The sequence below is a fragment of the Labeo rohita genome, chromosome 9 (genome assembly GCF_022985175.1).
Source record: "Labeo rohita strain BAU-BD-2019 chromosome 9, IGBB_LRoh.1.0, whole genome shotgun sequence".
In the NCBI taxonomy this organism is placed as follows: Eukaryota; Metazoa; Chordata; class Actinopteri; order Cypriniformes; family Cyprinidae; genus Labeo; species Labeo rohita.
Window position 1 is genome coordinate 31,969,272 of NC_066877.1, and position 23,446 is coordinate 31,992,717.

At 35.0% G+C, this 23,446-nt stretch overlaps 1 protein-coding gene and 1 long non-coding RNA gene across 6 annotated transcripts in view; both read right to left on the reverse strand.

The window, feature by feature from the left end:
- The window catches only part of tns1b (tensin 1b), a 312,091-nt gene extending 309,248 nt beyond the window's left edge, over positions 1 to 2,843 (reverse strand). For 3 of the 4 annotated variants that reach the window (XM_051119024.1, XM_051119023.1, XM_051119021.1), the window contains exon 1: positions 2,414 to 2,843. In XM_051119024.1, the coding sequence (XP_050974981.1) occupies positions 2,414 to 2,518 (105 nt within the window). In that variant the 5' untranslated portion in view covers positions 2,519 to 2,843. The remainder of the gene's footprint in view (positions 1 to 2,413) is intronic. The other variant, XM_051119025.1, reaches the window with a different exon arrangement.
- A 5,559-nt stretch (positions 2,844 to 8,402) lies between these two features.
- On the reverse strand, positions 8,403 to 18,114 carry LOC127170799 (uncharacterized). Of its 2 annotated transcripts, XR_007828409.1 has the most exons (4): positions 17,922 to 18,114; positions 14,889 to 17,830; positions 14,657 to 14,744; positions 8,403 to 9,072 (listed from the first exon to the last, which is right to left on the reverse strand). It is a non-coding gene; the product is annotated as an uncharacterized LOC127170799 (long non-coding RNA). The 2 variants fall into 2 exon arrangements; XR_007828408.1 differs by having other exon boundaries at positions 14,657 to 17,830.
- Positions 18,115 to 23,446: the final 5,332 nt, after the last annotated feature.

The window sequence follows — 23,446 nt, forward strand, 5'->3', positions numbered from 1 at the left end:
AGATCATGTTCCATGAAGATGTTTGGTAAATATTCTACTGTAAATATATCAAAACTTAACTTTTTATTAGTAATATACATATCTAAGTACTTCATTTGGACAACCTTAAAGGCTATTTTCTCAATATTTAGATTTTTTTGCACCCTCTGATTTCAGAGTTTCAAATAGTTGCATCCCGGCCAAATATTGTCCTATTCTTCTAGCAAACCATACATCAATGGAAAGCTTATTTATTCAGCTTTTTGACTGGTTTTGTGGTCCAAGGACACATTTCTTACTGCACATCTTCAGTAAATCCTGACAGTAGTTTTTTTTAACACTAAAAGAGTGTTTGCACAAGCTGTTAGTAAATCTGGCCCTAAGACTTTAAACTGTTCACACTTTGCAGTCTACATTTTTTGGAATGATATGAGTAAATAAGGACAGAATTGAATTTTTGGATGAATAGTTTATCTTTAAGACTTTTTTATTTGGTGATGGCTGCAATTGGTACCCAATCTTTTAGGCTAAACCCCATTATGTTCTGCAGCCCTGAACTACTGTAGTAACCACTTCTCTGATCAAAGATAATCAAAATATTACTTGGTAGAATCATTTTTGTTCTGACTATAATTAAATCTAACTATTTATTAAACATTTGTGTCTTGTTATATTGCTGTTTCCATAGCTTTACAAAAACATGCCAAATACGAGGGTGGGCCAGATCTGTGGAACCCCATGTGAGAGTGTTACCAAAATGAAAGATGACTATCAGGATACAGGCGCAACATTCCTCCACAAACGCTGGTCCCCTGGCTGAGAGCAAAGCAACAATGTGGGGCTTGTTGCTCCAGCCCTTCTGCCCCAAGTAACGCCCCGACTGACCTTCTAAATCTGACCCCACCACCCAGAGCAGACCACCCCATCAGAAGAGTCCCATGTAAGACGTCTTTGAGAGGTGCACATAGAAATACAGCATACAACTCAGAGCTGACTGCATTTGCATGTATAAGAATATTCCATTATTAATCAGAATTTGGTCTCTTTTGATTATGTAAATGCATGAACCAATAGCTTTTGAGCATGTAAATACTTTGCATGTACATGTGGCCAGCATACAAGTTAGTCACCAATGACAGAAATTCATTTCTTAAGGACAAATATATTTCTGATTGGTCAGTTTTGATTATGTAAGCATCACATGAACACTTTTGGAACACATAAACACACTTTTCAGAATAATCTGAAACATTAAGATGGTATATAAAGTATATGAAATAATAAAATAAAACCTAAAGGCTTTTTCACAAAAAAACGAATCTATAAATAGGCGAGAAAGCACAAATTTCCAATCTGGATTCCATCTGTAATTAAACTGTGCAATGATGCAACTCATTCATTGATCCAAATGTGAACAGAACAGTATTGTCTACGCTTAGTCTTGGGTTTGCCCTGATTTTGCACTGTCTGGTCGTGTAGGAGACTGTGTTTATTTACCCTGTGAGGTCTGAACAGAAGATTCTGGGTTTATTTTTCATACATAACTGTATAGGTGGGGTTGTTGATACAATCTAACATCTGTCAACACATTAAATACACTACCAACCAAAAGTTTAGACACACTTGACTGTCTTTTGATCTTTAAAGGCGTATGCTTAAATGCTTTCAATGAGTTCTGTACACAAATATAAATTGCGCCTTTCCAAAATGTAAGACAGATAAATTGAAACAGACACTGAAGGAAAAGCAGTCAAACAGTCAACAAGTATCGAGCATACATAAATTTATTAATGAAGGACCAATATTTATATTTAAAGTGTATAATGTTCAATTCATATCAAATAAAGAACTTAAGTAAAGGTTATTAAAAGTTAAATAATATGAAATGCTATATTTCTAAAACAAATAAGCATCAAATATTAAAATAGCTTTAAGGAAAACAAAAACAAATTACGGAATACAGCAAATAAACTGATGGTTTATGTATTTATTTATGGTTTGTGCTCCCACTTTTTAAATATCTGGGGCATTTTTTAATCACTTTTGGTGGCATTTCCCTCAATGTTTTGCTTAATGTCTGAAAACCTCAATAATTAAACTTGAATAAATAAATAATGGCAGGCTGCACCTTATGATGTTGGCTCAGATATTCCTCAATATGATGTAAATATCAGACAGTTTTGATTTGTTTGGTCATTGCATAAAATGTAGGTGTGTCCAAACTTTTTACTGGTAGTGCATGTATCATTTACTGGGAAAGAAAATGAATAAAATAAAAAGTCTAAATATGTAACATCTGCTTGTGCACCAATGATTCATCTTTCTAAAAGAGAGAAAAAAATTAAACCAACGTCAAAATAGTGTTACAGCGTCACTGTCAAGTTCACAGCACAACTTCAAGAACTTTCGATGCATCAACCCATGTGCGTCCTACCTTAGACAAGAGCCTCTTTTCCTCTTTCTTTTTCTCCACATGCTGATCCAAAGGCATCTGCAGAAAATCGTCTTCACAGCAGATGAAGCTCACGGTGCATCCCATCCAGACAGGTTCAGGTGAGCGTCCTTACGACCCATTCAACGCGAGCGTTCCCGTGATTATTCCTCCTGAAGGTCAGTACGGCAGGTATGAGCTTTGATCAGACACGCATTTCAGCACGAAAGAAATCCAACAGGCGTTATTCCATTAGCGACGGCGTCTTCGCGCACGATGTTCGCTTTGACCACAAAACTCCCATGCACAATGACGCACTGAGGCAGTAGGAAGAACTGAAGCATGAGGGGAAAAGTTTGAAAACTGGGATGTGTAACTCCACTGTCGCGCTCTCGCGCCGCTCGCTACGCGCACACACACTCCCAGAGCTGCTGCAGGAAACGCAACTGGCGTTCAATGTAAACACACAGGCCGATACTCTTTAATGTGCCTTGCGTTGTATGACGCAAACAACTGCGCAGGTACAAGAGGAGCTCTCAAGTCATGTGGGTTTTACACCTGAGTCACACTGTCTATCTACCTATCTGTGTATAGATTCAAGTGGCTTTTAAATTGCTGACATTCACTTTTACGCTCAGTTTTAAAAAGTTTGACCAAAAAACGAAAAATTAAAAGCAAAAATACATTTTTTTATTTAAATGTTATTCATTGGTATTGAGCAGCTGGTTGCTCCGTTGCACTGTCTACTCTATCTATCTATCTATCTGTCTGTCTATCGTTCTATCATTCTATCTACCCTTGTTTCATCTATCTATCTATCTATCTATCTATATGTCGTTCTATCGTTCTATCTACCCTTGTATTATCTATCTATCCATCTATCTATCTATCTATCTATCTATCAATCTATCAATGTCTGTCTGTCTGTCTATCTATCTATGTCATTCTATCGTTCTATCTACCCTTGTATCATCTATCTATCTATCTATCTATCAATCTATCTGTCTGTCTGTCTATCGTTCTATCATTATATGTTTCATCTATCTATCTATCTATCTATCTATCTATCAATCTATCAATGTCTGTCTGTTTGTCTATCTATCTATATGTCGTTCTATCGTTCTATCTACCCTTGTATTATCTATCTATCCATCTATCTATATGTCGTTCTATCGTTCTATCTATCTATCTATCTATCAATCTATCTGTCTGTCTGTCTATCGTTCTATCATTATGTTTCATCTATCATCTATCTATCTATCTATCAATCTATCAGTGTCTGTCTGTCTGTCTATCTATCTATATGTCGTTCTATTGTTCTATCTACCCTTGTATTATCTATATATCGATCTATCTGTCGTTCTGTCTACCCTTGTATCATCTATCTATCTACCCTTGTATCATCTATCTATCTATCTATCTATCTATCAATCTATCAATGTCTGTCTGTTTGTCTATCTATCTATATGTCGTTCTATCGTTCTATCTATCTATCTATCTATCTATCTATCTGTCTGTCTGTCTGTCTGTCTATCGTTCTATCATTATATGTTTCATCTATCATCTATCTATCTATCTATCAATCTATCAATGTCTGTCTGTCTGTCTATCTATATGTCGTTCTATCGTTATATCTACCCTTGTATTATCTATATATCGATCTATCTGTCGTTCTGTCTACCCTTGTATCATCTATTTATCTATCTATCTACCCTTGTATTATCTATCTATCCATCTATCTGTCGTTCTATCTACCCTTGTATCATCTATCTATCTATCTATCTATCTATTTATCTATCAATCTATCAATGTCTGTCTGTCTATCTATCTATATGTCGTTCTATCTACCCTTGTATTATCTATCTATCCATCTATCTATATGTCGTTCTATCATTCTATCTACCCTTGTATCATCTATCTATCTATCTATCTATCTATCTATCTATCAATCTATCTGTCTGTCTATCGTTCTATCATTATATGTTTCATCTATCTATCTATCTATCTATCTATCAATCTATCAATGTCTGTCTGTCTGTCTATCTATCTATATGTCGTTCTATCGTTCTATCTACCCTTGTATTATCTATATATTGATCTATCTGTCGTTCTATCTACCCTTGTATCAATCTGTCTGTCTATTGTTCTATCATTATATGTTTCATCTATCTATCTATCTATCTATCTATCTATCTATCTATCTATCTATCTATGTCTGTCTGTCTGTCTATCTGTCGTTCTATCTACCCTTGTATCATCTATTTATCTATCTATCTACCCTTGTACCATCTATCTATCTATCTATCTATATATCCATTGTTCTATCTATTGTTCTATCATCCTATTGCTCTATCATTCTATCATCTAACCATTGTTCTATCTATCTGTCTGTCTGTCTATCTATCTATCATTCTATCTACCCTTGTTTCATCTATCTATCTATCATTCTATCATTCTATCTACCCTTGTATTATCTTTCTCTGTTGTTCTATCTACCCTTGTATCATCTCTCTATCTCTCTATCTATCTTCCCTTGTATCATCTATTTATCTATCTATCCTTGTATCATCTATCTATCTATCTATCTACCCTTCTATCTATCTATCTATCTGTCGTTCTATCTACCCTTGTATCATCTATCTATCTATCTATCTATCAATGTTTGTCTGTCTATCTGTCTATGTCGTTCTATCGTTCTATCTACCCTTGTATTATCTATCCATCGATCTATCTGTTGTTCTGTCTACCCTTGTATCATCTATCTATCTACCCTTGTATCATCTATCTATCTATCTATCTATCTATCTATCTATCTATCTATCTATCTATGTCTGTCTGTCTGTCTGTCTGTCATTCTATCTACCCTTGTTTCATCTATTTATCTATCTATCTACCCTTGTACCATCTATCTATCTATCTATCTATCTATCTATCTATCTATCTATCTATCTATCTATCTATCTATCTATCTATCTATCTATCTATCTATCTATCTATCTGTCGTTCTATCTACCTTTGTATTATCTATCTATCCTTGTATCTATCTATCTATCTATCTTCTCTAACCTTCAAGTTATAAACTGCAAATTTATGCAGAAACTAAAAACTATTTTTAACTTTCAGGCAAGGCTTTATCAAGGCCACATGACAGCTTGTTTTTATGGACTTTCCTCTTCTAGTTGTCAGTAGATTAAGTGGTGAGATCAAAGTAATATAATCAACATGTGTTTAATCAGTACACATAGTTACTGATCCATCACTGATCCTGCCATTGTTTTCATTTACTACACTAAAATTAAAGGTTCAGAGGCTAGAATATCTTGGCTGAGAATTTTCAGTGTGCATTCCAGCTTAATGTGCCATTTGTGATGGGGTTATACATGTCCTTCACACCCTGAGATGCCAGCCAGAATATCCCAAACAAATGGTCAACAGCTATTTATAAAAAGAAACAAGGATTTCTAGTTTAATTTTCTTTTAGAAATTAATTGAGCACAAAAATTAGGTACATAAAAGTTTTGCATTTTTGCATGTTTTCATGTAAAAAATTAAACAGTTTTATGCAAATTTACACTACTGGCAAATGAGACTCATTAGGATCATGCAAGTAACATGCAATTTTACATTGCAACCACAGATATCAAGCCCATATTCTGTAGTATACCTTTATGTGAACATAAAATCACAGCCTATTTTAATTCTGTATTCTTAAGTATTTCCAAGTTAAATTTGATTTTATTACTCTGAAATTGATTGCATTGCACCAAAGTTGGTATTACCAAAATGAAGCCAATTTGAGGTGAAGGATTGGTGACATCATCTGAAAAGAATTTTCGTAGCACATTATTCATTTTTTTTCCCTTTTGGAATAACGTGCACAGATTAATCATTCACAATAAGACAGAAAGTCATTAAGAAAGTAAACAAGGAGGTTTGATTTCCCATTAAGTCTGTGTAGTATTTAAGAAGATATGATACATCAAGCAAATGTGAATATTACATCATAACCAATATTTGGCTAGAACGTTCAAAGCACACAGTGGATTTTGCATGGAGAGCGCAGCCTTTGATTAAATGAAACACTCTTCTGTTGTTTATAGGATAGCAGAAAGCTTGGAAAAGAGATAGTGTCATGATTAAAAATGTGTGTTCCTGATTCGCCTTTACCAGCAGAAAAAGCACTTTTTTAATTGCACTTAATGGACGATTTAAATCCCTGAATCAATACATCACTGATTCACCAAGCAAAGTGGACCATGTAAAAGCTTTTGGCCATAAAGTGCATGTGAGTGGACACATACTCAATTTATTCCTAGCAGCTTTAGTGCTTGAGTTTGTGCTTTTATAAGACTTTGCTTGCTCAGGGTGACTGGTTGAATTGCAAGGACTGATAAGAAACAGCTTAAATAATGACTTCCTTCCTCAAGAGTTTGCATGTATTCTGTCAAGTGGCACATTTGGGGATTTTGGATCTGAAGTGGGAGTTCTCTTTTTAAAATGGGGGAATAAAATGGTTATATTGTGTCAGATTTGTCGAAAACATTTCTAACTCTTGATTTTCATTTTGATTTAAACATATTAAAGATTCAGTTAGTGAGTGAGTCATTAGACTGATTCACACTGTAAACCCTGAGTTGAGACTGATTCCAATGTTATAATTGAAATGATTCATCATAAAGAATCTGTTCACAAGAGCCATTTGTTTGTGAATCAGACTTTAATTCTTGATTCTTAACCCTACATACTGCTTGTGTCAGATTTGTCAGAAGCATTTCTTTAACTCTTTATTTTGAAAGCATGAAATAACACTAAACTGCTTCTAGGTTCATTTTGAGTTAGATATTTTAAAGATTCGGTTTAAGTGAGTCATTAGACTGATTCACATTGTAAACACTTTGAGTTTAAGATTTATTCCGGTGTTTCATTAAAATAATTCATCAAACAGAATCTGTTCACAAGAGCCATTTGTTTGTGAATCAGACTTTAATTCTTGATTCTTAACCCTACATACTGCTTGTGTCAAATACGTCAAAAGCATTTCTTTAACTCTTTATTTTGAAAGCATGAAATAACATTAAACTGCTTCTAGGTTCATTTTGAGTTAGATATTTTAAAGATTAAATGAGTCATTAGACTGATTCACACTGTAAACACTTTGAATTTGATTGCGGTGTTTCATTAAAATGATTCATCAAACAGAATCTTTTCATAAGAGCCATTTGTTTGTGAATCAGACTTTTTGATTCCTAACCGTACATACTGCTTGTGTCAGATTTGTCAAAAGTGTTTATTTTACTCTTTATTTTGAAGGGATGAAATAATACAAAACTGGTTCTAGGTTCATTTGGAGTTAGACATTTTAAAGATTCAGTTAGTGAGTCATTAGACTGAGTCACACTCTAAACACTAAGGGTGATTCCAATGTTTAATTGAAATGATTCATTATATAGAGTCTGTTCATAAGAGCCATTTGTTTATGAATCCAAATTTAATTCTTGATTCCTAACCCTACATACTGCTTGTGTCAGATTTGTCAAAAGCATTTCTTTAACTCTTTATTTTGAAAGCATGAAATAACACAAAACAGGTTCTAGGTTCATTTTGAGTTAGACATTTAAAAGATTCAGTTTAAGTGAGTCATTAGACTGATTCACATTGTAAACACTTTGAGTTTAAGATTGATTCCGGTGTTTCGTTAAAATAATTAATCAAACAGAATCTGTTCATAAGAGCCATTTGTTTACGAATCAGACTTTGTTTAATTCTTGAATCCTAACCCTACATACTGACTGTGTCAAATACGTCAAAAGCATTTCTTTAACTCTTTATTTTGAAAGCATGAAATATGACTAAACTGGTTCTAGGCTAATTTTGAGTTAGACATTTTAAAGATTCAGTTCAAGTGAGTTATTACACTGATTCACACTGTAAACACACTTAGTTTGAAATTGATTCGGGTGTTTCATTATTATGATTCATCAAAAAAAATCTGTTCAGAAGAGTCATTTGTTTAAGAATCAGACTACATTGTTTGCTCTGTGTGTCAATGTAAAATGAACATCCTAACAATCATTCTTTATTCCCGAGCCTGCTTACAGCATGTATTATTTGAGAGTTTAGTAACATTTTTCAATATTGTTGTAGAGATCGTCAAGTCAAGTCAAGTCACCTTTATTTATATACCGCCTTTAACAATACAGAATTGTGACAAGGCGGCTGTACAGTATTAAATAGGAAACAGTACATCAACAATGCCAAAGGCAACATTAAACACTCACATTATAGGTAAAGGTAGTTAATCAAAAACAATAAAATAAAATGCAATACTGTGTTAAGAGAAAGTGTCCCCAACTAAGCAAGCCAGAGGCGACAGCGGCAAGGAACCAAAACTCCATCGGTGACAAATGGAGAAAAAAACCTTGGGAGAAACCAGGCTCAGTCGGGGGGCCAGTTCTCCTCTGGCCAAAGTTCCCGTGGTCTTGTGCCGACAGCCGTCTAGGTGATGTGGTCTTTAATGTGGATCCGTCTCTGGGGCTCATCTAGTTGATGTGGACTCCGCTGACATTCAGGGCTGTAGAGGTCGTCTCTAGGTGCTGATCCACCGTCTGGGCTGGGTTCGGACTGGATCCGGGGGACTGCAGTGACCGTAAGTGTAGCCATGACTGAAATTAAAAGCCTTTTAGTTATGGCCAAGCATGTCTATGAGCACATGATGGATTTTAGTGTTTATGTGGATTGAAATAGAAGTGCTAGTAGATAATGGTTCGGAGAGGGTGTTATCTTTGGAGCAAAGCCCAAACTTTAGCACTACACCACCTCTATATCCTCTCAAGACCAAATTTCCAAGACTAAAGTTCACCCATCCATCTGAAGCAAAACAGACATCACAAAGAAGTCATACGCATGTAATATATCCTGTTTTGAGATAAATTTTCACCTTTACCTTTTAGCTTTGAGGCAGCTCGAGCTGAACACTAGGTCTTTGTTTTTCTACTGCAGTTGGCATTTTTAAGGAAATGTACCATTTTAGCGTAGAGGATAACACATAATGAAGGATAACTACATTAGTGCCACAATAGCCAAGGTCAAGGATCAAAGCACCTCTTTCAGCCCATTACTGACTCCAATTTGTCTCTGTCCTTTTTCCATTGACCATTGATTCCATTAGTGTTGAGCTCAGACGGTCATCTGAAGCTTCTTAACTGAGAGGAATGACATTGGGCTAATTGAGAGATATAAAAACAGACTGTCTTTTTTCGTGTGATTATCCAAGAACAGAAAACACTTAAACAGTCTTCTGTTTTAGAATGTTTTTATCATTAACTGGGTTTTAGTCCAAAGTTGCAAATTTAACTTATGCGCAAAACTGAAATATTTCATAAAACATTTGCAAAATAACCTGGAAGTCACTTCCTGATAACTGGCACTAAATATCACTAAGATAAGTACAGAAAGCCACTGAATATAATAATTTTCATATATAATAAACACAATGAATGTCATTGCTTTGGGAAGTGGATGCCTGCTGTTTGGGTGAGCACTCGTGTAAGACACTTCTGGGAGGCAATTATAATGAAAAACTTTGATGACAGATTTTGCTCTGGCATTTAAGAATGACCATAACCAGATTGGTCCGCTGGATAATAGGTTATGTCATCCCATAATGCAAAGTTACATGCGGATTAAGAAATTTATTCAGCAAATGCTTTTTCATCTCTCATTATTCGCATTAACCCTTTTTTGCACAAGTCAAAAACCACCTCAAGTGAGCATCAACATTTTTTGCAAATTAAGGGATTTCTTTTGTTTGTTTTTTTTTCAAATTTTTTAATTTCCATTGGTTTCTGATGCAATGTTGCAAAATGCGCCTTAAACAGGATATTGGAAACATAGCTACAGTCTTAGTTACACCAACCAAACTTTATCATTACTAATTATGAAAGAATTGTTTGTTTGTTTTTCTGTCGCATGCTGAAAATCCTTTACATAATCTGGTGCTCCCAGTCAAAAATGACCAGCAAAATTGCTGGTAAATCTCTCTCATGCTATATTATTACCAGATTTTGGATTCAGTATTTTTCATCTTGTTGATCTGAGATTATGCACCTCAGTTTTTAAGTGAAAACTGCCAAAATTATCCACAAATAATGTTTTTTCACTTAAAAACATAGGTGCATAAGCTCAGTTCAGTGAGGCCTAAACAGTTTCAAAAAGAAATACAAAACCTGTGGTATTTAAAAGAAAACAAGCTGATAAAAAAAAAAAAAAATCTGAATCTGAAATCTGAATCTGTAATCTGATATTTGGTAATTATATAGCATAATGAGAGATTTCTAAACAATTTTTTGTAGGCAAGTCATTTTTGGCTGTGAACACCACATCTATAACAAGGTGGAGGGGGGGAAAGTCAAAAGTGCAAAAACAAAAAAATAAATAAATAAATTGGGGAAGTTGTTATACCCTGTGTGAATAAATTCAGTAAGCTTTATTCAAATGCATTAAAGGGATATTTTGTCATTACTCACCCTCATGTCATTCCAAACCCATAAGACCTTTGTTCCTCTTTAGAAAACAAATTAAGATATTTTTGATGAAATCCAAGAGCTTTCTGACCCTGCATAGACAGAAATGCAACTGAAATGTTCCCAGGCCCAGAAACGTAGTAAGGACATTGTTAAAGTATAGTCCATGTGACATCAGTGGTTCAACTGTAATTTTACGAAGCTACAAGAACACTCTTTGTGCACTAAAAAAACTAAACAAAAATTACTTTATTTAACAATTCTTCTTCTCCAAATCACATCTTCCGCTATTATCAAAAGTACCTCTACATGTAAACAACACATATGTGTTGTACTCTCTGTAATACGTGATTTGAATAGAGAATAATTGTTGAACAAAGTTGTTTTTTTTAAACGCACAAAAAGTATTCTCGTAGCTTCATAACATTATGGTTGAATGACTGATGTCATATGGACTATTTTATCAATATCATTACCTCATTTCTGGGTCTGGGAACATTTCAGTTGCTGTCTATGGGTTAGAAGGCACTTGGATTTCATCAAAAATATCTTAATTTGTGTTCCGAAACTGGACTAAGGTCTTACAGGTTTGCAACGACATAAGGATGAGTAATTAATGAGAGAATTTGAAAATCCTCTCCACGTCAAAACAACCGTAACACAACATGAGGGTTAAGCCTAAATCTCATTACATTTTATATTTTGATTCAAAACAAGAAGAAACTGTTTGTCAAAGTGGTAAGAAAACTAATTGTTAATCATGGGGCAATATTTTCCTTTAATCATTTACTGTGCAATATGTTTTTGAAGATCGGTTCACACATCACCAAGTTTTTCAAACACAGCACTTCCGCGTGTGACCTTAAAGATAAGCCATGAGCCATCCATATTCATTTAACCTACTTTCCAATATGAGCAGTCATGGAAACCAACAGTGTACAAACAGTAAAGCTGTAAAATGATTTGTGCATTGGTGATTCTGGGTCAGTGGATTGTCTGTTTCTGATAGACAAATCCAGTTATCTTCCCTGGCAGTGTGCCCGAGTGTAATTGGGATTGGGAATTAAATGAAAAGCACTAAACGCATATAAAAGTTTGCATGTTAATTTGATCCTGCGATGATACTGCAGAGTCATTAAAAGAGGCTGGCTATTAAGAGAGCCGCACAACTGTTTTCGACTAGCCATGTTTACATGTTTACAATTTTTGTTTTAATCAGAACAAAATCATTCCGACTGATGAAACCGAACATCGTGTTTACATAAAGTGATCTTGCTGATGTGTACGTTTATATGTCAAATCCAATTTAATCTTTTGAACTGCACACACGGCATGAATATACAGAGTTTACCACAGTTTTTGTATACTAACCATCCTCTTCCTCTTTGTTTTAAAAATATTTATCTATTTCAGGTCTTAATTAGGAGATGACAAGCTCATAAAGCTTTGTGAAACAGTGCTTAAAATGGCCATTACCGCATCCAAAACAAGACATCTGCAGATGAGAGTTCGAAGCAAGCACTTGTGAAACAACATTATCCTCCACAACTTCACAGATGACATTCAACAACAACGTCGGCTCGTTCCACACATCATGCATCATTACGCCATTGCCACGTCATTGCACATGCACAAAACTTTCCAGTTTCCATTTTCCAGTTTCCGGATTAAAAAAAGTTTCCACCCCTCTCAACCCTATTGAAAATTCAGTCAGTTTGGTCAGTTTTATTCCGATTGAGGTGCTTACATGGAGCCTTTTAAACCAACTGTAATCAGAATACAATTCTCCATATACAGTAAAAGCACCTACAGTTAAAAAGAAATGTTCATATTAAATCAGTAGGCCATATTAAAATGATTTCTGAAGGACCATGTGACACTGAAGACTAAAGTAATGATGCTGAAAATTCAGCGTTGCATCACAGTCATAATTTAAAGCTGCAAGCAGCGTTGAAAAGGTGCTCACACCCGGGCTCACCGTCACTTAGTGGCTTTAGGAAAATAGCAAACGGTGAGCAATATGCATTTAAAGCATTAAATATAGGAGGAGTATGTCAAAGTCATTTATATGTCCCAAACTTCCTGCTGTCACATGGTGGCAATATGACTATAACTGAATATTGGCAAGACTTTGATCAAACATATGAAGTTTAATGCAGATTGAACATGGTATGTTACTGTAAAACATGACATATCCTGTTGCCAACAGGTGGCGCTATGGTTATACCTAAATATTGGCCTTTAGATGTGTTCAGGCCAGGACTCTTATCGAGGGCAGATCAGACATTGTATGGTTGAGTTATAACAACTTCTTTTTCCATGGTGAAACATAGAACTTTTTCAGGCCACCACAGACACACCCTTTAACGAAAACTCAAGAGCTTCACAATTTAACATTGCAAAGGTCTTTAGAGTAGACTGACCAAATATAATGTTAATGTCATTAAATCTCTTTGAGGAGTTCCATGTCACTTCCTGTTGCCAACAGGTGGCGTTATGAGTATAACTGAATATAGGCATGGGCATGTGTTCAGGACAGGACTCTTATCAAACAAGTGTATTTTGGTGCAGATCGAACATTGTGTGCCTGATTTATAACAACTTCCTGTTTCATGGCAAAACATCAAAGTTTGTCAGGCCGGCACGGACACGCCCTTCAACGGAAACTCAAGATCTTCACAATTTAACATTGCAAAGGTCTTTAGAGTAGACTGACCAAATTTGGTGTTGATTTGTTTAAATCTCTAGGAGGAGTTCCTTTAAATACAACACCTGAAAATGGCTAAACGGCACAAAACTTCCTGAGAAAATTGAAAATAACAAAACTTCCTGTTGAGTTTCGGGCTTCGTACCTGGGGACTTTTTTGTAGGTACAGCTATGTGAAACATAGCTTGATGGGCAGTTCATTGCAGTTTTATAGGTGGCGCTATGAGACATTTTGCCACACCTACTTCTAAACCCATTTCACATGTAAATTTTTACCACTTTTGGCGTATGTGCAGTTTCATGAGTTTGAGCATGTTTAGGCCGATGCGATTCATTTTGGAGAAGAAGAAGAAGAAACCACTGGTGCCCGGGCCCTAATTACAATTCAAAATATATTCAAACACAAAACAGCTATTTTAAATTGTAATAGTATGTCAGAATATTACTATATTTAATTAAATAAATGCAGCCTTGGCAAACATAAATGACTTATTTCATAAACATTTAAATTCTCCAAACCCTTGATTGGTAGTTAGTAATTAATGATAATCATCAGCAATTAAATTAATTATGTGGTAATATAACACTATACACAAAAAGAGATACAAAAAGACATTTACTTCATCTTATTTACTATCTATATAAGTAGAATTTGTCATAGACGTGTTTCCACATGCTTCTCTTATCTTGTGAGTGTCTTTTATTGACTATTTGACCTCTGTTGTAAATTCAGTTTTTATTTAAAAATGTTTAATTATTTATAACATAAGTATAAAATATCAAAAATACTCTAATATTTGTATTAGCATCTTCATTAGCTTTATTTGACATTTTGAAAACAATAACTTTGCAATGTTTTGTCTTTTCCTCTTAGAATTGGTAACTTTATGACTACAGTATTTGTTTTTCCCCACTAGACCACGCCCCCATTTTATGATGTGTTCCTGACTGTATCTATACTGTTTATAGGCCAGTGCTGTGTGCTTTTGCATGCATGTGTGTGAGAAAGAAACATACCCGTTTATGCTGTTTTCAAAGCAATAAATGTCAGCTGTAGATGAAACTCCACATTCCATGGCTTGAAAGCTATCTTCTGGTCTGGTCCCTAAAAAGATTGCCGTTTGAGATAGGCTGCTTTTCAGTGTTATTGTTCCGTGTTGTCTTATGACTAAAAAACAGTGTACAAATGCAACGTAAGTCCTAACACAATCAACTAGCTGTAGGAGTACCACATAAAAATTGTACAAACCGTATGTTTCACGCTTCCATACTTTCGCGCCTTCCAGAACCTTTTATGTCCCAGATAAAAGACGTCTTGGGTGGCAAAGTAGATTACTGCATGCTGTTGGAAGAATATAGAAAGGTGATATATATGTACCACTGAAGGATTAGTCATGTGAGATATTCATTTGCTGTAATTATTCTATTATAGTCTAAAAGAACGGGTTATGTAACGTTCTCATATTTCAGAGTGCTCAGGAATCATTATCTGACCACAATACCAGATGAGCTTTGCCCTTTGCCTGGTTATTGTTGGCGCTTTGGAGCCAGTATGTTAGTCCTGCAGGCAATATTTATTTTTTTCGCACCGCGAGAGAAAATGAAGCTCGGAAAATCCTTTCATTTCTACTCGTGACATGTTTTGGGAAGGTTAGGCTGGCAGGATTTAAGTTGTTGTCATTGATCTTTGTGTACATTCTTTAGCCTAGAGATGGTAATACCACAACAGTGGAGAATGACAGGCCTCGTCATGTTTTGTTTTGTGTTGGGGTCTTGAGCAGACAGAGTTTGCATTTTTCCATCCCACTCTCCTCCTCATTTTCTTTTCTCTGGAATCCTACATCACCTTGAAATGGGGCTGTTACGCATTCGGGCATCTGTCTTGATGGGCTCAGGCTTCTTTTCTCTCAAAGTGTTCCAGCACATTGACATAATGTCCCATCAAGCCCTGCTCCAATACTCTTCACTCTTCCCCTTCATTTGGAATCGGGATAATCCGATAATGTGCCCTGCGAGAACAATAGGGCTTGAAAGCAGTCTATCCCTAGGGCGGACTAGCTACAAGAGAGGCATTGTGCCTCAATGCTAAACTTAGGTAGAATTAAGCTGATGTTCATGTGACATTTTGTGTCACGTCACTCTAGTGACTTCCTGTCAGAGAAATTATTTTTTTTACAGTAAAATTTGATGCTGTGACTTTTTAACAATATTATACAGCCTTATCTTGTAATTCTACATGTATAAAAAGATACTGAACTTGACTATAGTTTGCTTTAAAATGTATATATTTCGTTAAATTTGAGTTTTTCTTTAGGCTTTATTGGATTTTGGGTAAATTTGGACAGGCCCCATTATAGCTTCCCTAAGGGTAAATTTCAACATTTTTTGACAAGTATTGGCCTAAAGCAGTGGTTCCCAACCATGTTCCTGGAGGCCCCCGAACACTGAATGTTTTCCATGTCTCCCTAATCAAACACACCTGATTCAGATCATCCGCTCATTAGTATAGACTGACCTGAGACCTGAAATGGGTGTGTCAGACAAAGAAGAGATGCAAAATGTGCAGCGCTGGGGGGCCTCCAGGAACGTGGTTGAGAACCACTGGTCTAGAGAGTCCAGAAAATTTTACTGCAGTGTTTTTTTTTTCCAGATTGAGCGAAAAACCTGGTTCATTTAACAAACGATTTGATTGACAGAAGTAGTTCTAGAGGAAAGTTATCCAGAATGAGGACTTCTATCATATGATATGAATATTGCACGTATGTGCGAAAAACCGCACAACGTACAATCGTTTACACCCGTGAAAAATGCAAAATCCCCCCCAGTGGCCGATTTCTTTCAAATTTCTCTCAGACCTTTGTGGCTGTGAGTTGAGTAGGCCCAGCAAGTTTCATTCTGATCAGCCTTCGTTAAACTAAGATATGCAAATGTCCTTGTAGACACTTGTGGAACTTCAGACTGAGACTATGCACACCGATTTTCATGTTGATAGGACAAATGGTTGTGCAGTTATAGCCATTTTTATGTTTTTTCCCTCTTATAGCGCCACCAAGTGGCCAAGCTCCATGATTTTTTTTCCTGTGATCTCAGATTGGGCTCTTACATAAGTGTTCGGAGTTTGGCAGAGATATCTCATTCCATTCAGGAGTTTTAGACATTTTACTAAAAGTAGCCCCGCCCCTTTTGAACGTTTTGGCGCCTCTTTGTGATGGGGAGTCGAAAATTGAACTTTTTTTAGATAATTATTGATATTCACTCTGCAGAGAATCTTTCTGCACTGGTTTGGTTCCAATTAGGAACCAAAAAACCCTACAACTAGCTCGCAAAAGTAGGTTTTTCAAAAAATGCAAAATACCCAAAAATTTTGTCAGGCTCATGATCGAATCTGAGGCGTGCGTTTTTTTCCAGGGATTCCAACACATAAGACACTTGAGTCTGTGACTGATGGTTCGCTGTAGCGCCCCCGTCAGGCCGCTTGGGATGAGCCTTGGTCACATTGTAGGTAGTGTGAGTACTACCATCCCTCCAAGTTTCAAGTCTCTACAACTTATGGTTTGGTCTGCACAATCATTTTTACATGGAGATCGCTGATCCGTGACCATTCTAACAATTACAATAGGGTTTCAGTGCCTGTGCTTGAACTCCCAATGATACATTGAAAAAATATTTATCTGATTGGTCATTTGTATTTGATTTGGTCATTGGGATAATAAGAAAGAAAGAAAGAAATCTGTAGAAAACAGAAAAGATATTGTGAATTTTCTGCCAGGATATTATTTGTTAAGTTCAAAGAAATAGTTCACCCAAAAATTTAAATTTGAAAATGAAAAAAATCCATAATATTGCTTTGTCCAGTGAAAAAGCCTTCTCATCTAAATCAGGAGAGAAATATGCACAGATCAATCACGGTTTACCATCGAAAACAGTCCAGAAGTAACGGTTTAAAGTTAAAACATCTGGATGCATTTTTTTTTTTTTACAAAATCATAGCTTTTCGCGTCACAAGATGTTAACTGATGAACTGGATTTGTGTGGATTACCTGTGGATTATTGTAATGCTTTTATCAGCTGTTTGGACTCTCATTCTGACGGCACCCATTCACTATAGAGCATCCACTGGTGAGCAAGTGATGTAATGTTGATTTCTCCAAATCTGTTCTTGTGAAGAAACTCATCTACATCTTAGATAGCCTGAGGGTGAGTAAACTATCAGCAAATGTTCATTTTTGGGTAACTTTTCCTTTACTATCATATTTTTTAAACATACAGTCCTTAGACTTACCAACTTGCATCCAGGCTCCGTCATCTTACACATTGCCGCTTTCTTCTTAGCTGTAATCTGAGAGGGAACAGGAAAGTGGGAAATGGTTCTGAGATACCCGGCAGATGCCCATCGCCAGAACTCCTGGGGGCCAACAGACCACAAAAAGGCCTCTGTGGAAGAAAGATCCGGGGTCAGGCCAGTGCCGCTTTCATGTCTGGGTTTCCTCGGTCACTTAAATCCGCAGGTGCTGAGAGGGGACGTCTGTGACTGCCCAACATTCCCAGGGTGCCATTTGATACATACGTGAATCAGAACATCCTGTAACTGATGACTGAATTACACCAATCTCATTCCACAGCTTGGCAGTCACATGTATTTTATCCTGCCTGGTTTCATGTAATATTAATGACCTCTGTTCAGACCATGTTATATGTATTAAGAAAATGAATTATGAAAAGAATAGGTTTCCCGTTAGTTAAAGAATTAGTTCAAATCCAGAATAAAAATTTCCTGACAATTTACTTACCCCCATGTCATCCAAGATGTTTATGTCTTTCTTTCTTCAGTCGCAAAGAAATTAAGGTTCTTGAGGAAAACATTCCAGGATTTTTCTCCAACTTCAATGGGAGCCAACAGGTTGAAGGTCCAAACTGCAGTTTTCAATGCATTTATTTTCAAAATCACCCAACATCGTTGTTTTACCTTTTTCTGTAAAGGGCATTTGACTTTCTTTGCACTTTGGCTTTGTAAACACTCGGTCAGTACTTCCATGTGAGGTCAAGCTAGTGCAAGACGAGCATTTGTGGTTAAAAAGTATATAAATTAAATTTTTTTTTAGAAAATGACCAGTCGTTTTGCTAGATAAGACCCTTATTCCTAAGCTGGGATCGTGTAGAGCCCTTTGAACTGCATTTAAACTACAATTTGGACCTTCAGCTCGTTGGCTCCCATTGAAGTCCACTATATGGAGAAAAATCCTGGAATGTTTTCCTCAAAAACCATCATTTCTTTTCAACTGAAGAAAGAAAGTCATGAACATCTTGACATAGGGTTGAGTAAATTATCAGGAAATTGAGTGAAATCAGTGAACTAATCCTTTAACCCTATAAAGCCTTGTTGTGATATGCAACTTGTATAATGTATCGTCAAATGCAGTGAGGCATTAGGAAAACAGACTGAGAGAAGCCAAGTCAAACTAAGCAAGACATGCTACTATAACATATTCACACAGCACTGCAGGTCAAAATCTGTGTTTTTGAAGTTTATGGTTTATGGACACACTGAACACAATCTCACTTCAATTTGTCTCAAAGACTAACAATAGATGTCTGGAGGAGGAAATACTTCATATCTTGGGGAAAATCCCAGCATGTTCCTCATCAGTCAATGTTCTTATATAAGAAACATATGAATAGGTGAAGGGAGAGAGTGATTGAGCGGGAAAAGCTTAATCAGTATCATATATACAGTTGAGGTCAAAAGTTTACAGACACCTTTCAGAATGTGCAAAATGTTAATTATTTTACCAAAATAAGAGGGATCATACAAAATGCATGTTATTTTTTTTATTTTGTGCTGATCTGAATAAGATATATTTTACATATAGTCCAAAAGAGAAAATAATGGTTGAATTTATAAAAACGACTCTGTTCAAAAGCTTACATACACTTAATTCTTAATACTGTGTTGTTACCTGAATGATCCACAGCTGTGTTTATTGTCTAGTGATAGTTGTTCATGAGTCCCTTATTTGTTCTGAACAGTTAAACAGGTCCCACAAATTCTTTGTTTTTTCAACATTTTTGTGTATTTGAACCTCTTCCAGCAGTGACTGTATGATTTTGAGATCCATTTTGTTCACACGGAGGACAACTGAGGGACTCATATGCAACTATTACAGAAAGTTCAAATGCTCACTGATGCTTCAGAAGGAAAAACGATGCTGGGGGGTGAAAACTTTTGGAATTTGAAGATCAAAGTAAATGTAACTTATTTTGTCTTATGGGAAATGTAAGTATCTGAAGGCTTCTGAAGGGCAGTACTAAATGAAAAAAATATTTATGCAAAATAGGAAAAATGTACACATCTTCATTCTGTTCAAAAGTTTTCACACCCTGGCTCTTAATGCATCATGTTTCCTTCTGAAGCATCAGTGAGCATTTGAACTTTCTGTAATAGTTGCATATGAGTCCCTCATTTGTCCTCAGCGTGAAAAGATGGATCTCAAAATCATACAGTCATACACAAAAATGTTGAAAAACCAAAGAATTTGTGGGACCTGAAGGATTTTTCTGAAGAACAGTGGGCAGTTTAACTGTTCAGGACAAATCATTCAGGTAACAACACAGTATTAAGAACATTACACTACATTTTTATAAAGTCAGCTATTATTTTCTCTTGTGGACTATATGTAAACAACTTTTATGTGAAATGTCTTATTCAGGTCAGTACTAAATTAAAAAATAACATGAATTTTGTATGATTCCTCTTAAATTGGTAAAATGATGAACATTTTGCAGATTCTGCAAGGTGTATGTAAACTTTTGACTTCAACTGTACATCACAAATCATTTGTATGCTTTGTCATTATGGTGTATGGAGTGTAAATTGATGTGGGAAAAAAATATTTAAAGCAGTTTAACATAAGGCTGCAACATCAAACATGAAAAAAATGAAGGGGTATGAATACTTCTGAAAGGCACTGTATATACATATATACTGTATAGCTCTAATTCTGTTCTGTTGCTGTTACGTCTAGCTGTTTTAACGTCACTTTTAGCCAGTATTTGAGTAAACCCGATTCAGGAATCGGCCAGTCAAAGGTCAAGCTCAAGTTTCGAGTGGACATTAAGACACAATTGTGTTTGGTGTTAAGAAAGCTGACATTTGAAATCCAGGGGCTTTGCAGCAATAACCATCATCCCTTTAATCCCGACGCTAAAGCCATGGGCGGCAGTGATGTGAGGAATTTGACTCAAAGCCGACATTTGGCAGCCCTTTCAAAGGGGTCGGTTATAGCGAGGGCCTCATGCTCTATGCATATACAACCGGCCTTTCAAGAAGACACTAGGAATGTGCTTAAGCCACAAATGCAGTTCAGACAGAGAAAATGTTGTTTCTCCTGCCTCTTCTTTTGATTAATGGATAATGGGCCAAGTCTAAGGTTCGTTTGGTATTTAAAACTGTCGTTTAGGCTTCACTTTTCAGGATATTGTCTATTGTTTTGGCTTCACAAAACTAAGTTTTACAGGAAGAGTCATAACTACAAGAGTGCAATACAAATTCTCAGGACTGTACATATATGCATCCATCAATGCCACAAAATACCTCCATAATACAATCTCTAATATTGCTTAAGACATAATAAATGAACCCAACTAGCTTATATGAGAAGCTGTCATTATTTATATTGAGAGCAATGATTTTTATTGTGTTAACTTGTAGAGTCACCTGAAAGAATGTCGGTGGTTCTTTCAGTCACTTTAAATTTAAATATGGTCAAAGCCTGCCCTCTATTGGTCAAAAAGTAAAAACATGCAACCAGTATAGTAATGCTTAGACAAGCGTAGTTTACAAATGGGCATTTGTAAAATACCAATTCTTTCTGTAAACTACAAGACATTGATTCATTCATTCATTCATTTATTTAATTATTTAAAAACAGTTATTTTATATTATTTATTTTATAATAAATAAATAAATAATAAATAGATAAATATTAAATATACATTTTTCATTTAATTTTATTTCTATTTTAGGTTCAAATGTTATTAGTGTTTTCATAAACTTCAGGACTTTATTAAATCAGAATTTTAAGTTGAAACTTATATATTTGTAGTTTATGTTTTAGATGCTCTCTGTATATTTAATTATTTTTTTTATATATTTATTCATATTTTTTATTTGTAATTTCACTACTTCATTTTAATGGTCCTACAGTGAAAAATAACTTTAATTTTAAATTTTTGGAAAATAAGCCTCTAAATTAATATGAGGTCATGAAAATTACATGCACAATAATTGAATTTATTATTAATTTTTAATTAGTTAATTATAATAATTAATTTGATTAAAAAAAATTAAGACTATGCGATATGGCAAATATATAATGGCAGAATGGCAAATTAGTTGTTTAATGTATCACCAAATGCAGCTAATGAATACAAATTATCATATATTATATGCTATATGACATTAAAAGAACTGATCATTAAAATACACAATTAATGTATTAAAATTACACATTTTTTAACATGACATTTCAGAATGGAATGAGTATTAGGATTTTAAGTTAAAATGTATATATTTGTAGTTTATATTTTAGATCTTGTCTGTATTTTATTACAATTTTTATGTATTTATTTATTTTTTATTTATCTTTGAAAAATAAAGTATAAATATTGCAAATTAGCAAATAAATTAATATGAGGTCATGAAAGTTACATGCACAATAATTGTAATAATTATTCTTGAGGAAACATTAGAGGCAATTCTATTATTTTTTTTCTTTTTTTCTTTTTTTTTTACATTTTTAAGACTGTGATATGGCGAAGATATAATGGCAGAATGGCAGATTTAGTTGATTTGATAAAATAAATAAAAATAAAAATAAATATTACACAATAAATATATAAATAATACACATTATCATATATTATATACTATATGAGATTAAAAGAACTGATCATTAAAATGCACAATTAGTGTATTAAAAATACACAATTCTTTAACATGAAATTTAAGAATGAGTCATTTATAAAGCTATCTAGCTGATATTGATAAATGTGAGGTATAAACTGTACCGACTTGGTACCATTGAAATGAATGGGAATGCTAACGAATATCTCTCACCAGGTATTGTAAAGTTAACCAGTTGCAAACCTCTTCTCTAGATGGTGCTGTACTCATTAAATTATCCACTAGATGGTGTTGTACACTCATCAATCTCAGTTCCTGCACAAAACTGCCTTTGGCAGTAAATAATGTATCCTTAAGATGCTCCACATGCTTTTAGTATGAAGTTAAATGCTAAAGTCAATGCATTCTTAATGAACAAACCTGTAGCATATAAAGATTCGATAAAAGTGCACTGATGAGAATATAGTTGCTTAAATCACAGTTAAAGCAGGACTGTTACAGTATATCATTAAAAATTTAGGATTAATTTTGCAACAAATTAAATAAAATAATCGGAAAAAAATAAAACAACCCACTACAGGCATTAGAGTAGAGTTTCTTGTAAACAAATAATTGAAGCATACGGCGTACACACCGCCAACATGTGATTTAAAGAGAATACAGTAGGATATATTGTTTCTGCACTCGTGGATATTTTGTATGATGGGTTTTTTATAGTAATTACTTAAGAGTTTTGTGTTTGTCAGATGGGTATCTCCTACTGCAAAAAGCCATGGTAAAGTCATTTGGCTGACGTGAAGTGCTTGGCCTTTACCCTATTTCCTGCTCTTAATGCTTGTCACTGTGGCATTTGGCATGTATAAAATTTGTGGTTAAACATTTTTCTCATTTTATAGTTCCTGGGC